The 15,373-nt window shown below is 45.4% G+C and overlaps 1 protein-coding gene across 2 annotated transcripts in view; it reads right to left on the bottom strand.

The window, feature by feature from the left end:
- tmeff2a (transmembrane protein with EGF-like and two follistatin-like domains 2a) overlaps positions 1–15,373 on the bottom strand; it is an 81,674-nt gene that overhangs the window by 10,930 nt on the left and 55,371 nt on the right. For both annotated transcript variants that reach the window (XM_040201774.2, XM_078091197.1), the window contains exon 5: positions 5,319–5,415. In XM_040201774.2, coding sequence (XP_040057708.1) covers positions 5,319–5,415 — 97 coding nt within the window. The remainder of the gene's footprint in view (positions 1–5,318; positions 5,416–15,373) is intronic.

Genomic DNA, 15,373 nt, shown 5'->3' on the forward strand with positions numbered 1-15,373 from the left:
ACGCAGCGAGAAGAACTGTGATGAACTGAGGATCAGAAGCAAAGCGTCTTAAGAGCTTCCGACCCGTGGGGGGGAGGGGGGAGGTGTAAGTGGAGGGGGGGGGGCGTAGAGTATCAACCCGTCACACATGTACGTGTGTACGTTCAGCTCCCATCGTAGCCGAGCTTTCAGAGCCTCGGCCGTCCCGGGAGGCCGCTGATGCTCGGTGGCTGATGTCTGGGCTTCATACATTTTTAATGAGGCCTCTCACTTTCTCCACAATAGGCACTATACTAGCAGACTGCAGTGCGTCAACACATCCTAATGCCGCCCGCACACACACTCAAACACCTGCAAACAGACGGTGCCCCGACAGTCCTTTACATGCACGGGGGGCCGCGATCGCTTTGTGATAACTTCTTCTTCTTTTTCTCTCCCTCTCTCTCCAACACCAAGTCATTGCTGCCACACATTCTGCTCAGAGGCACAAATTGGCCGAGAAGTGTTGTGGGTGTGTGAACGTGTGAACGTGTGTACTCTACGTATCAGAGTGTGTGTGTTCCACGAGAGCGGACCTCTCTTACCAGGATGTGTCGTATTGATCAGACTGTCTGCTGACTCCCAACTGAGAAAAGGGCACTTTACACACATTAGCACACCACACACACACACACACACACACACACACACACACACACACACACATCGTATGTTATTACTTTTCTTTTGATTTAACCTTTAATCTGACAGACAGTAATTTCATTTATTCTCAGCAGAAATCTGGTTTAAATCACAACAGCAATAACACACCGAGTTACAAAAGGACAGGAGTATCGTACAAAGACCAAAAAGAACACAAAATAAAAAGAAAATGGGTAAAACTGCGGAGTTCCCCAGTTCTCTAAAACGTAGCTTAAAATGGGAATCAGTTCCTGTAGGTTGAAAGGAGAAGGCTGTTTGGGGCGATGTGGAGAGGGATGAAGCCGGGGAAAGTAGACTGTTGGGCAGCAGTCCAGAGTTGGATTCATAGATGAGGTCATCCCAGTGCAAACCTCCACGCATAGAGAGCGTACCGGTGTGTGAGGTTGTTTGCAACGTTTGATGAATTTCAGAGCTCCGTGACAGAAAAGCAGAGTGAGCAGAAGCCTTCACCTGCAAAACGTCCCCACGATGAAGAGGAGGCAGAACGGTGGCAGCAACAAGCCATTTCCTGCCATTGAGGGAGAAACAGGATTTTGTTCCTTAAAAAAGAGAAGTCCAATTTCCCATATAGATGAATGAAGTGTATTTCAAATATTTTAAAGGGAACTTTGTAAGGCACTTTAACATAGACACACAGCAACGCTTGTTATATACAAAACCTGAGCAGAAAACCCTATTGCAACTGGACATAGCATTGATTTTTATAATCCCTAGCCGAAAATTTCCCTGTAATGAGTGAAAGGCAAATGGACAGACAGAGAGAGAGAGAGAAAGAGAAAAAGGCAGCAAATCAGCAATGTTTACACAGAAAGTAAAAGGGGGAAAGGGAGAAGAGAGGATATGTATATTTTCTAGGCTGGAACGATATGATGATAATCATCTAAGGCGACGTTGGTTGGAATGAAATGGTCCAGTATAACAAAAAGAGAACTATGTTGTCCGTCTCTTTCTCTTCCTTCGTTCACCCCATTATTGCAGCGTATAAAGTATATATATGTGTAAAGAAACAGCGTGCTAGGCTACGTATGACGCTATACCTAATTACCCATGTAGGCTGAAATCCAGTAGGAAAGATGTCTGCTCTCTTTAGGAATAACAGGGCAAATGTACCTATTTGGCATTTTTGGGGTTTCAAATCAAACAAAAAAAAAGGAGAGCTGGAGATTGTGAACAAAGGGATGTGTTCATAAAGAAGATGGGAAACACCACAGACCTCTGATTCCATCCTAAAACCGGAGCAGCACATGGCTGCAAAACCTCTGGCACATCGACCAATCACTCAATAACTTTGTGCTTCATTATGTTTTCTAAAGCAGTATATAAAGTCAGTAAGTCCTGCTGCTTCCCATTAACTACACAGACTCGGGCGGGCTGCCGCAGTCTATTTCATGTCGCCACAGTTTTATAATGAACCACACATATTTCCTTACACTTCTCAGCAGTTGCCCCCCCGTAATCGACTCCAAAGAGATGCAAATCATCTGCAAAAAGACTCATCATGAGTGTCGGGTTACAACACTAAACAATGAGTCACGGACAAAAGTCTCACAAAACAACCACAAAGAGATGCAAATCATCCGCAGAGAGACTAATAACGAGTGCAAGGAGTCGCAAAACAACTACAGAGAGACGCAAAACGACTGTGAAGAGTTGATAATTCAACACAAAATGAACACAAAGAAAAGGCCGACTCATTCCACTGTGGGCGTCTTGTTCCTGTGTAGGAGGGACGTCGTGGGGTCACTCTGCGTGGACACGTCTGTCCCCGGTGCTCCATTGTCTCATGATAATCTCTCCACCTCGGTAACGTGTGGACGGCTTCCGGTGGATGTTGTGTGTATGAATGTTGCCCTGTGACTTGTCTCCATTGAAATGTCCTTTTGCTCTTAGAATGGGCTTTAATGAGGTGGCAAGCTCCCTCTTTGAGCCCAAAACTGCTTTCTCGGGAAGGTTCTATCTAAACTCAGTGTTCACACAGCAAGCGCCCGCCTAAACCCCCCCCTCCAAGACTAGCTCACTATCTGCTCCTCCTCCGCCTTAATTCTATCAACGCTGATGGGTGCTATTGACGGATTTGAAAGCATGGCTTTTTGCGGGTGATTACGGTTTTACACCACAGATGGATCTAAATGGCTTTTTGCAACACTCTATTGATCTGCGAGGGGCGAGTGTGAGTCTCTGCCTCCAAAACGGGTCACTGAGAACCTTTCATTTTCCATATTTGTATCGAGGCGATGATGGCAAATAGAATCAAAGGAATGTCTGGACATCAAAAGCGGTTTTCTCCCGAACTGCTCGTTTCTAAGCACATTAAGAAAATAACCCTTCATCATAAATGTCGAGCGTGCGTCAACATGTCGTGTACTGATTGCACTGAAGAGCACACTGCTTGCGGCGTATTGCTCTGCTTTTGATGCCACCAGCAACGACATTTTGAAAGGTGATGCATTCATATCATAGCGGTTTTAATAGTGCTTTGAGTCTGGCCTAGTTAGTGATTATGCATCAAGAGAGCAGGAAGTAAGCGCGTGTCCCGAAGGGATGATGAGTCTAAAGCAGGCAGTGGCGTCATAGCTGTGAGCACAGCGGCGCGGTGTGTGTGTTCAGCCGCTTTGCCTGTGAATGAATGCTGAAACATCTCAAGGCCCGAAGACCCTGTTTGCGCTGCACCTTCGCGCCGCTTCCCGCTGATAACATGCTTCATTCTGCTTCCTCCTCGTGACACGGTCAGCGCTACCAGCACCCAACAGAATACTTTATCCAAATAAATGTCACATAACTCTTGCAGCACGATCTTCAAAAATGAAATCATTTTGTGAGATGCAAGTCCTGAGTGGCAGCGAGCTGCGAGGGGTCAGGACAGCAAGAATTCATGGCTTCATGTCCCTGAACGTACATTCACTTGTTTGCAGGAAGTTGAATGAGAAGATTGATGCCATCTTCTCATTGAATGGTAGAAAAGAAAAAGTTTTCCCTAAACTGTCAAGACTCCTTTCAAACTGATTTCCTGGATCAATAAGCCAGAAGTTCCACTACCGCCTGCATGTCAGCAGCAGATGTTCCCGCCAAAGACGGACCCGTCGGTCTCTATTGAGTGGGGTAGGGCCAAATAATAATACGCTCCTAAACAAAACACAGTGAGCATGAATAAAACATCAGACTGAATGATGAAGTGAAAACAAAATGCCACTTGAGTCTGATTATTAGGCTACTTGCAGTGCTACATGTGCTAAAACACGTCCGCTAGGAATTATTGGGCATTTATGGATGAACTTGTCCATGAATGTCAAAATGCATTATGACAAACACACCACTTCACCGTGTCACGACTTTTGACTTTTCAGTCATACCTTCCCCACGTCGTTTGATTATCTGACAACCTTGTTTGATTCAAATCAGCTGCTGCCTGATTGGAACAATATTATTTGTATTTAAATCTATTTAAAATGATTCTGATTCCAGCGGTCGGCTGCTGCTTGATGAAGACCTGCTTTTGCCAACATCTGTCACCAGAAACCTTCTTGTCAAAGTATGTTGGAGCTTTTGAAACATTAAAAAAGAAATTGTTAGCGTAGTAGATAGTTTGCGTTCTACAAGAAATGACGCTGAAATATTCATGTCTGTTTGTGTCAACTGCTTCTTTAATGGGTACATTGGTGATTTAGGCAGCTCCTCCTGTGTTATCCATTGTGTTATTCCAGAGGGGGGGGGGCTTTGTTCCAGTTACGCTGCACGTGCTTACGGCTCCATTACATGTTTTTGTCTGCACAAATCATCGACATGGAGTACATTGTGCCGTCGTGAACTTACGAATTTAACCTCTGGGGATCAAGAAATTGCCGGGAAATCAATTCCTGTGTTTGAGTGGAAGGTTAAGGTGCTTTTGTGGAAGCGGCTGTCGTCGGGAGGACTCCAGCTGCTTGGTATTTGCAAAAAGGCTCACAATGCATCATGAAACCACTCGCTGTCATTACAGTTTCTGCACACCGGAGGTACATTATCTTTCCATTGCATCAGGCAGGTTGAGAGAGTCACACTCAGAGGGCTCTTGTAATTTCAAGCGCTGCATCTGGGATTCCTCACACGGCCGGCCTTGATTTCGCTGATACCAGCCGACTGTTGCTCCGCACCAAATCAGCCACGTCGCTTCACTGAAGCTGTCGCATGCAAACTGTGTTAATTTCTGCTGCTGAAAAACAGTTGCCCCCCCCCCGTTGAGCCTTTTATCCCGCAAAAGGACGCTGGTCATGCTTTGCTCATGCGTGCCGGTAGCACGTCGCCCGCGTCCCAAGCAAACGCAACAAATGGTTGAATTCATGACAAACGTTATTTCTTTGCTGAACTTTCCTTGGGTGAGTCATTTCCGGCCTGACATTGGGAAGTCCTGTGAGGTTAGTAATTGGATTTCCAGAATGAGTGAAAATCTCCTTTTTCCCCGTGCCCTGCTTTAGTAATTGAGGTTAAATGAAATGGTCGACCTTCAGTGGGCGTCCAGCAGCGGACCTCTGCAGAGAGTCTCTGTGTTCAAACTCATATAAGTAGAGGGAGGATTTCTTCCCCAAAATAATAAAATTGGGTTCTAACCGTGTAGGTCATCTGGTGCGACATCGCTTTTTTTGGGGTGTGTACAAACTCACCAAACATCCTCGGCGTCCACGTCGCATTCGGCCCCAAACTGGCAGATATCGCAGGTAGACGTTTCCTTCTGCCCGGCCTCGGCTGAGCCCTCGCCTCCTGGAACGGGACAGAAGGAGACAAAGGGAAAATGTTTCACACGTTTCACCCGAAGCGGCTGCGTCCACGGGGAGAAACCAACCCGGCACCAGGGCGCAACGTGACCGTGAGAAATCCGCCTCGTCCGACGCCGGTGCGTTTATATTCCGCCATATCCCGCCGTAATCCCACTGAAGCCATCTCCTTCATCCTTTCACCCCCCCCCCCCCCCCCGTCTTCTCCCTCCGGACTCCACGCCTGACTCTCATCTATCACACCAATATCCCCACTGATCTTTTTTGGAGTCCCTCTTTTATTTCATCCCGCTGATTTCCTTGCGCTGGGAGTGCAAGGGCTCCTCCGGCGGCGAGGCCGGCACCGCCGTCGGGCTTATGGCGGCTTAGGGACCCTGCCGGCGCATATCTCGCCTCGTGAGCGGCCGAGGGGAAGAGACGAAGTGGAGACAGAGAGAGAGAGAGAGAGAGAGAGGGAGAGAAAAAAAGCAATCTGGCCAATCTCAAATTGCATTCTCCTTCCACAGAGGACTCCTCCGCTCTGGCTCTTCTTCTCTTTCCCCTTGGCCCCCATCTAGAAAATAGAAAAGCTCTATTTTTAAACTCTAGAGCCCAGGAGGACAACTTTGGAAAAGAAGACAAAGAGGTGACATTTGGCATCATTTCTGCATGTCATATATTTCATTTTCCTCCACACACACACACACACACACACACACACACACACACACACACACGTGTGCACACTCTTTCCCGCCTAGACTTGTTGGTTCTTGTGTTCCCTGCAACACGCTGGATGAAGAGCTCTTTTCGGGAGTCACAACCTCATTTTCTGCCGTTAAACTCAAGTTGGGTTTGACTCTTGTTTTAAGGTCAAAGTGACTTTGCTGTCTTTCACAATTGAATCCAGTTATCATGTGACTTTCTCTCCTCCACAACTCGACTCGGATGCTTCATTGGCTTCTTTTGCCGGGGGTCCAAACACACAATGCAGCCGACGAGATTGAAAAGTTCCCCTGCTGAGGATGTAAAACTCCTTTCATGCGGCTCGCCTTTGCTTTCAACGTTCTCTCCTTTTGAAGCGGTGTCTGAGGCTGCAGGTGTTGGACGGCAGCCATGGCGGCATCGCGTCCTCTGAGTACTGAACATTTCGCAGTCAGGTGGCCGGATGTGCGCTCGGTATTCACGGCTTTGGTTCGCTTTACCTTCAGGTCACAAGACTGGTGGGACCACGAGGTGTGAAGCTGCGTTGGCATGAGGCCCACCGGCGAAGCTCCAACGTCGAATTGTCTCAGCGTTTGCTGCAAAAACGCTTCCAGCCAATGCTCTCATATTTAATTCTGGAATCGAATCTATTCAAAGTTCCAATGGAGCTTCATTTGATTCCAAAATATTCTTTGAAAGGTTTCTTGATACGGTTGATAAGATAGATAAGAAGCATTAAAGTGACTAATGGCCTTCCAGCAGAGGAAATCATTATGGTTTTTAGTTTCATGGCGGTGACGAGGTTACAGACGTCATGTGCTGGCAGGAAGAGCAGCAGAGGTACGAGCAAAGCGGGCAGCAACACGAGTCCAGCCTGAATAGTCCAGCCTAAAAATTCACACTGCACCGTTTTTCAAGAAACACACACACACACACACACACACACACACACACAAGCTTTGTAAACAGCTATAGTAACACTATAATTTAAAAAAAAAATAACCTTGATGATGTCAGAATCTCTAGGGTTATTTCCTCCGTGACACAACTACTAACGAGTACGTTGCCGTGTAAAGTCGCCCTTCCAAAGTCATTAATGCTCACAATTATTACAAAGCAGTGTTTCCTAATTCATGGACCTTCCAGCTCTGTTGTCAGTGTTGTCCTCCGGTGTTCAATTGTGCGAGACAGTTCAATTATGCGGCCTGTTTTTTTTCTTTGTCTCACATCAGAGTTCAAGCTACTGTAAATGCAGCAACCGCAGCTAATTGAATCAGCTCTCTGACCGCCGGCGGAAATGTGATTTCCCCCATTTTCACCCGTCGGGTATGTTGTGGGGCTGTCAAATGTTCACGTTCGCCTGTCTCTCTGGCTGCTGTGTCCTCAGCCAAACAATCAGCTCCACATGAAGGCTCGAGGGCACGCAAGCACCTACTCTCCTCTCCACGATTCTGAGAGCCACGCTGCTGCTGTTTCACCTACACGCACGGCCCAAATGCCAACATCGCCTCCGCTCGCTCTCCTTTCTGTCCTCCAGCCGGGACATCTTCTATGCACACGCACTTCCCCGGGTCCCCGCACGCGGTCCCGCAGGCACAAATGACTAAAGGCGACTGGGGACCCGGCAGTGTTTTCCACTCCTCAAATCCCTGATAGAGTCTCCTGTAGCACTAACACAACATCGCCCCCCGTTTCTGCGTCTGCTAATCCCTGGAATCAGGAGACAAGGCCGGGTAATGACTGAACAGCTTAGCTCATCCACTGCTCCTGCGATCACCCCCCCCGCCCCCCCCGCGAGCTCCTACATCACCTCGTATCGATCCGAGCTTGGGCCGGACTGGACGACGAGCCTCCTCCTGTGTGTCTCGTGTCCTAGCCTCACCTTCTTCTACGCCAAGTAGAAATGGTGGTTCATTCGCAAAAGGTGCCCCTGGAGGTTCCTCCTTGGAGGTAAAGGGCACATTTAATCCCCTCACTGGTGTCTGGAACTTGGCCATGCTGTACATACCATTTGCATCCCATTAAAACATAACATAATTTAACAACGTGACTTTGGTATTTAAACCCCCAGTCTGCACCAACCCTACACTCACCTTCCCTTCCCTACACTAGAAGAAGGTGTGTTTTTCTGCTTCTGTAAGTTGTAAAACAGAAGCAGGGACAGACCACCTGGTACTGTGACGTCACAAGCAATGACTGTATGTTTCCATCTTCCATTGTTGTTCGCTTTTATTCCCCCAAATAGCCAAGAAAAGAAAGCCTCAGAAAGCACAGATACAAAACCTACTGTAAGACCTCACCTTCGTCAGTCTGCTACGTGACCATCCCGCTATACGTTGGTTTGAATGGGCACGTCCCGTCTACCGATTCATTTCTACGAGTCCATCATTGTCAAAATCAAAAAAAGCACTGGTGAAAAAAGCTCTCCCAATAATCTCAACGCTTTAATGGCTACAATGAGAATCAGACACTGTTGCCATGGTGATGCACCTGCTTTAACACCAAAATCACAACAGAACTTTTGCAAAGACAAACGGGGGACACATGGTGGCGTCCCATCCGCCCGTAGCCTTGAATATTTACTGAAACAAGGGGGGGGGGGGGGTTGTTATTGTGCTGTGCTTTTGTCGTACTCCTGTAGTACATATTTGTCTACCTTTCTTCTTCTTCCTCGCACTCTTATCTTGCATTGGCTGTTACATCATTTACTGCGATAGTGCAGTTGAGCATACATTTTTCTTCTACATGAAGATAGTAGTGTATGCACAGACATGGAAGATGTCCTTCCAGCAGATACATCAGTGAAACAGACTTTTAGGGGAAGGAGACAGGAAGAAAGATCTTTCTTTAGAACAGTGATCCCCAAACTGGGTGAAGTGCAGTGGAACTACGCCTACACCGCGTTATGTGCATTAGATTAAAACAAATACAATTTCAAACAAGTTGAAAAGATAGGGCACCGTATCATGTGGCGGCACCCAGATCATAGAGATGAAAGAAAATAAATCAATCAAAAGATGTGACATGCACAGTGTTGCAACCACAGATGAATAGAGGGAGGGACACACAAGCACACAAAAAGAAAGGGAAAGAGGAAAGATAAGAGATAAATAAGGTTGTGATGCGCCAAGATGTACAGATTTGTGAGCGGTGTCAAGCGCAGATAAAATGATAGTGTGTTACAGCTGGAACGAGCCACGTGACCACCACCACAACAGCGAAAAAAAAGAGCTAAAAGCGAGAAAATATAACGAGGCATATCTGTCCTCGGGCTTTACAAGCACTAGCGCCGGCCAGGAGGAGCGATCCCAGTGTGCTGTGGGTCTTAAAATACTGGTGGCGGACAAGATGAAGCCCACTAAAGTGAAAAGACACTTGGAAACCCACCAACATTATCAGATAAAGCAAAGCATCGACAGAAAAAGTTTGGGAATCACTGCATTAGAACGAGCTTACGGAGAGAAAGAGAGACAATTTATTTTATTGGGCACACACACACACAGACACACACAATCACACCCAGACCCAGACAGGAGATTCAGGGCACTCTAGCATGCAGCTATCATACGGATGATGAATGAAGCCCACACACCCGTGGAAAGCAGAGCGAGACCACTACGACCTTGGTTGCAAACACACTGGGGAGAGGAGAAGAGCAGAGGGCTGGGAGGCAGACATGGGCTGATACATCCTACAAATACACGGCAGCGTGTGGTCATTGAAGCAGATTCAGGGCAGACCCCACATGGCTCGCTATTGTTACTGAACCTCCCGGCAGACGGCACAGGCTGGGTTCAGGCTAAACACTTTTACGGCGATTTATTCAAACTCCCTGCAGCGTTTTTACTGATTTGTTTGCTTCGTACGACATAAAAAGATGCATAAAATCTGTATTGTGAGTGGATAGGGATATTGCACACAGAGAATTGGTTTAGGACAATAAAACTGACAAAAATACTGGTTCAAAAACAAGACAAATACAGATTATTATAGTAATTTGATAAACAGTATAACAGGACAGTGAAACCCCCAGTAGACGTGTGCTACAGCTTGCCTCCATTGATATACATGACATGAGAAAATATAAGAAACCCCTCTTATTTTAGCAGAATACAATTAAACAAACTACAATTAGAAATCCAAAAATATTTTCAACAAAAAACATTACAGCCTTCATGAAGGTGTAGGCCTGTTGCGCTAAACAGAATTTGTTTTAGCTATATATACTGCACCTAACAATGTACATTTGTCTCACAGCTCCAGAATAATGACACCATGGCAGTGAAACGAAATACGACCTATTGGCAGCTGTGCTAAATCTTAGTGAGTTTCCTTCCCGTAAACAGACATGTGATCCATGAAAGGTGATACAGGAAGCAATAAACATGAGCCAAATAGCTGATAATGGCCTGGGATGATGATACTGAATCTATGGTACGGTCACGTAGTATCTGAGTCACACTGCCAGTATAACATGTGGTTTGAACTCTGACTCATTTACATACGTTGTTGTCTTTCAGTTGTGTGAGCAACTCCATTAAAAAAAAAAGCCAGCTGACAATTAAACTATGAAACCAATCAATACAAATGGCATTATCGCTACCCCAAGTGGCCAATCTGACAGGGCGAGCTGGGCCAGAGAACAGAAGACAGCCAAATAATCCATAAACATAATGGACATCAATATTAAAAAGATGACAGATGAGACTGCTGATAGGGCCCAGGATTCAATTTCTATTCTTTTTTTCCCCCCGCAGGAGACCATATCGCTTTTCAAAAAGTCATTTGTCAGCCATAAGGCCGATGAGGAGGGGCCGAGCTCCTCCAAAAAGTGAGCCAAGGGCTGTTGTTCCAGTGACACAAATGACAAAATGAATCAGGCACGGGGCAAGAATGGCTTTGATATGAATAATGACACTATCAGAAGCTCGGTGGGCTTTGCCAGGTAAACACAAAACATCGTCCATGTTGTATCACTCACATAGACTAAGGTGGACGTAGTCACAATATATTGACTCATTGCTCAGTTGTCTGCCGTTTTAAAGCCCAGACTTTGTGGTTGGCCGCTGGCATCTTGGCTTTCGGAGCATCATCATCATCATCTTTTTTTTTGCCTTCATACGCGCCAAAATGTGCACAGCACCCAGACCGGACCACGCCCACACCGGACCACGCCGCGGCGGCGATCAAGGTAGCCGCGCCCTAAGGCGTCCTCGTCTACAACTTCACAGCAAAATGATAAAAGCAGCGGAAAAGGAGGATGCTTGTTTCCCCATTGGCTCAGTTTGGCGCAAACACGTCGTGAATCTCAACAAGGTGGATTTATTACTGGCTGGTCTTGCCGATCAGAAGTGACAGCCAACATCAAGGCTTGCTGGTGCATGGTGTAAAGATGATCCACGTGCGACCTTGCAGCTTAAGTGTTGCAACATATCACTGGATTTCTTCATTCATGTTGCAGGCGGTTGGAATCGCAGACTCACATAAAAGGAGGAGCGGAAACACATGGCGTTGTTTAATGATGTCGTCAGTTGTCACTCAAAAAATGTCTAATCCTCCCACTTTTTTATAATTCACAATGAAAAAAAGGCTTCTGGCTTCTGCAATAAACTGAGTCGGAACTCAATTCAGCAGTCATTTGAGTGGCTGAATGAGCACCCATTGGTATGGAAGGGGCAGCGGCAGCCAGGTATAACTACCGACCCATTAGTGGTGACCGTGCAGCCATTAACAAATCAGTGAATAAGGTCCTCAATTGGGTCAGAGCCTTTTTCAATGGATTAAAATGAGGAATTATGGATTTAAACCTTCATCTTTACCAGCTTTGAGAGGATTAGATCCTACGTTCTGTTCTCGTCTAGCCTGAATTGGTAAGCGTCTGTCTTTCATTCGCTTAGAAACAGTCACTGAGCTCTGGAAAAGAGCATTCGGGTTGTTCAATAAACTTTTGGGAGTGATCATAATTTTCTTCTTGATCATTGATAAATATGTAAGTGGTTTGATAAGAAATTTAGAGGAGCATTTATATTAAGCGTAACTCACTGTTCTTCAGGCATACTAAACCGTACAACCAAACTCTCAACAAGACATCTTTAAGCAACCGAAGATGTTAAGATGAACTTTCCACCAAACTGAACAGTGCAGTTGTAGATGAAGGACATAACGACGCATAATGTCCTTCCTCATTCTAAAGGCCAGCAGGGGGCGACTCCTCTGGTTGCAAAAATAAGTCAGCATTGGCTTCACTTTTCAGTCCCAGAGGTTGCCGTCTGATACTGTTGCCAATCCAGATTGTATTTAAGAAAATATGCATGTTGATCGGAATGAGAAGATCTGTCCATCCCATTCCATCTTCTTTCCAAGACTTTTAGTGTTGACTGTGCTGGGGACGAGTTAAATAAGGTAGGTAGGTTTCCATGACTTGGTCGATTGAAATGTATATTGCGAGCCAAAAAGGAGTGGGGCGCCCCCCTGGTCCAGCTGTTCCCCCCCTTGCTTCCAGCCTCAATGCTAAGCTAAGCCAATGGCTTTCTGGCTCTGGCTCCAAAGTGAATGCACAGAGTGATTGATATCGATCTGCCCGTCTGACTTGGCAAGGAAGCAAATAGGCACATTTCCCACAATGTCAGTGATTTCCTTTAAGTTATGGTGCTGATGCCAAAATAATGCTGACAGTTTCAGGAGTAATGATTCTTTCTGCATAAGTGTAAAATGAACAGCATTGTGTGACATCTTTCTTCAACATCTTTATGGCATAAATGTGTAAAAAAAACCAAATATGTCCATCTATGCTAACACAAATTATACAAATTAGATTGTTTTGAACTGAGCATAAGACCTCTTGGAACAGCTCTATTTGCTGCACTGCTTTGGCAACTACAGCTGTTGTGACTTTCTTCTTCTGTATTTGCAAAGATCCGTTTTTGGAACAGTCCATCCCATTATCGTGTCCCAGACAAGATTCCAGTTTAAACCGGAAATATGATGAACTAGCCTCAAGCAAGTCACATCTGACTCAAAATAACACAGGGGGAATTCAATGCAGGCTACCCTCCTAAAGGACACGCATTTATACGGTTATATTTTAGTTTGATCTGACAAATTCGTTATGTCAAAGCCACACCCGGCCCACAGCACCCAGTGTCTATTATACTGCAAAAACATCAACCAACCACAATTAATAATTCATGCCTCTGTTTCTCCCTAATTTCTATTATATCTAATTCATATGAAAGCGGGAGATAACACCCACAAGGAATCAAAATGCAGTGGATCTTCCTTCCGTTACTCCAATATTTGTCCTCACATACACAACTCACATGTATTTTGAATTTGTCATCCATATCTCGCATCGGTATTCTCAACGGACATTTCCATTAAATTCCCTCTCAAGCTGCAGTAGCAGCTAGGCCTCTGTAACCTTCACATATTTACTCTCCAAGCCTCAGGATAATGGGGAGAACGTACAGGAATGAGCTGGCGGGTAGCAACAAACAGCCTCTGTTTCTCCGTCTCCATCGTTAATCATTCGCCCTTGTGGAAAATCTTAACGCTCTCCTGTTGGCAAAGTGGTCATTGTGCCCAAAAGTAAAGTAAAAAAAAAGAAGTTTGGGCTGTCGTTTCCTTGTGCTCGGATTGTATTTTGAAAATGAACCCTAAATAATACACCCCAAAACTGGCTGAGCAAATACATTACTGCCGAGTTCATTGTGGAACCCTCACAAAAATGTTTGAAATGCTTGAAAAGCAACTATCTGAAATTTTAGAAATTGTATTATTTGGATGAGGAGCTTCCTTCCACTTCCATATGTGTGCATTATATGGAGTTAGAGCTTGGAGACAACTAGCTAGCTTAGCATAAAATGAAAGGTTGGCAGGAATGACGAGCTAGAATGCTGTTCCTTCCTCTCTTTGCGAAGCAAAATGTAAAAAGCCTGGTGAGTACCGGCTCGTCTTCAGGCTCAGCTGAAAGCTACGGCGGATCCCGCGCACTCAGGTCGGAGTGGTCAGCTGGCAACACACCAGCTCCCAATTCTTCTCCGTAGAGAGAGTGTTTTTGTGGGAATCTCTATAAATCAGATAATATAGTGAGAATTTCAAAGCCATTACTAAACCCGTGAAAACTGATTAAAATCTAATGATAGCAACATTTGCTAATTAAAAAAAGAAAACCCACTTCAACCCTCAAAAGGTCATTTTACTAGTGTACTATCAGTTTAGCATCAATCCAGAGCTTTAATCTTATCTTGGGGCTCAGTTAATCTGCTGTAAATAAATTGATCTGTTAAACACGGCCATCGTACGGAAATCTGCAACCAGCCGGAAAGGACGAAGCTCCCCAGAAGAAAACTACTATTATGAAGCCGTTGTGCTCACATGCACTTTCAATGTCTGACAGTTGTTCCAACAGCTCCATTATAATTTAGCTACTTATTTCTCAGAAGCATTTAGGAGCCCCTCCATCCAAACATGCAATTCACTCAGGCGTTTGGCGCCGGGGAAGACTCCTTTAGCGTCGCTACGCACAGCAGGCACAGCTACGGCGTTTTACCTGACAATTTTCTAGATGTAAAAAGGAGAAAGCTAAATATACTATTAGGATGCTTGACAGTAGATAAACATGTATGAATGGATCCATCCTCCTAAAGTAAAACATTGCTCAACAAACCACGCGCTATTGTTTTGTTATCAAAAGCGAGGTAGACAGAAAAAGATGAAAATAAAGCGACAGCTCATCACCCATTACGATCATAAACGTAATGAATGATTGTGAGGCACCGATAGGTCTGTGGTGAGGTCACTTTAAGTCCGACACAAAACCCACCGCGGAAAATCCTGTCTGCCGGAGCACAATGTGAAAGGTGTCTTTTGTGGTGATGAATCTAAAGCAAATTGCCACCTGAATCTGCAGCCGTGCAGAGCTTCAAAGTGAGTTTGCAGCTCATCGTCTGGCTGTCTGGCCCACAGCCTCACCGCCACAGCAGCCGTTTGCAGTGAAAAAAACACTAATAACCCACTGAAGACGGGCCTGCTCAGTAACAAAGGACAGACGGGAGCAGCTAGGGACCCGCCGCACACAATGCCAAATGTATTTCTCAGTATTACTTTAATTGTTTCCAGTCTTTTCATACGACTACTGAAACTGAAAAAGGTCCAATATTCCTGAGGAATTTTTATCGCCCCAAAACAGAAATTTGCTACAAAGTTTGACCAGTTCAGATTGTTTGGTGGTTCTGACTTGACAGAAAAAAAGTGTGAAA

The sequence above is a fragment of the Gasterosteus aculeatus genome, chromosome 16 (genome assembly GCF_964276395.1).
Source record: "Gasterosteus aculeatus chromosome 16, fGasAcu3.hap1.1, whole genome shotgun sequence".
In the NCBI taxonomy this organism is placed as follows: Eukaryota; Metazoa; Chordata; class Actinopteri; order Perciformes; family Gasterosteidae; genus Gasterosteus; species Gasterosteus aculeatus.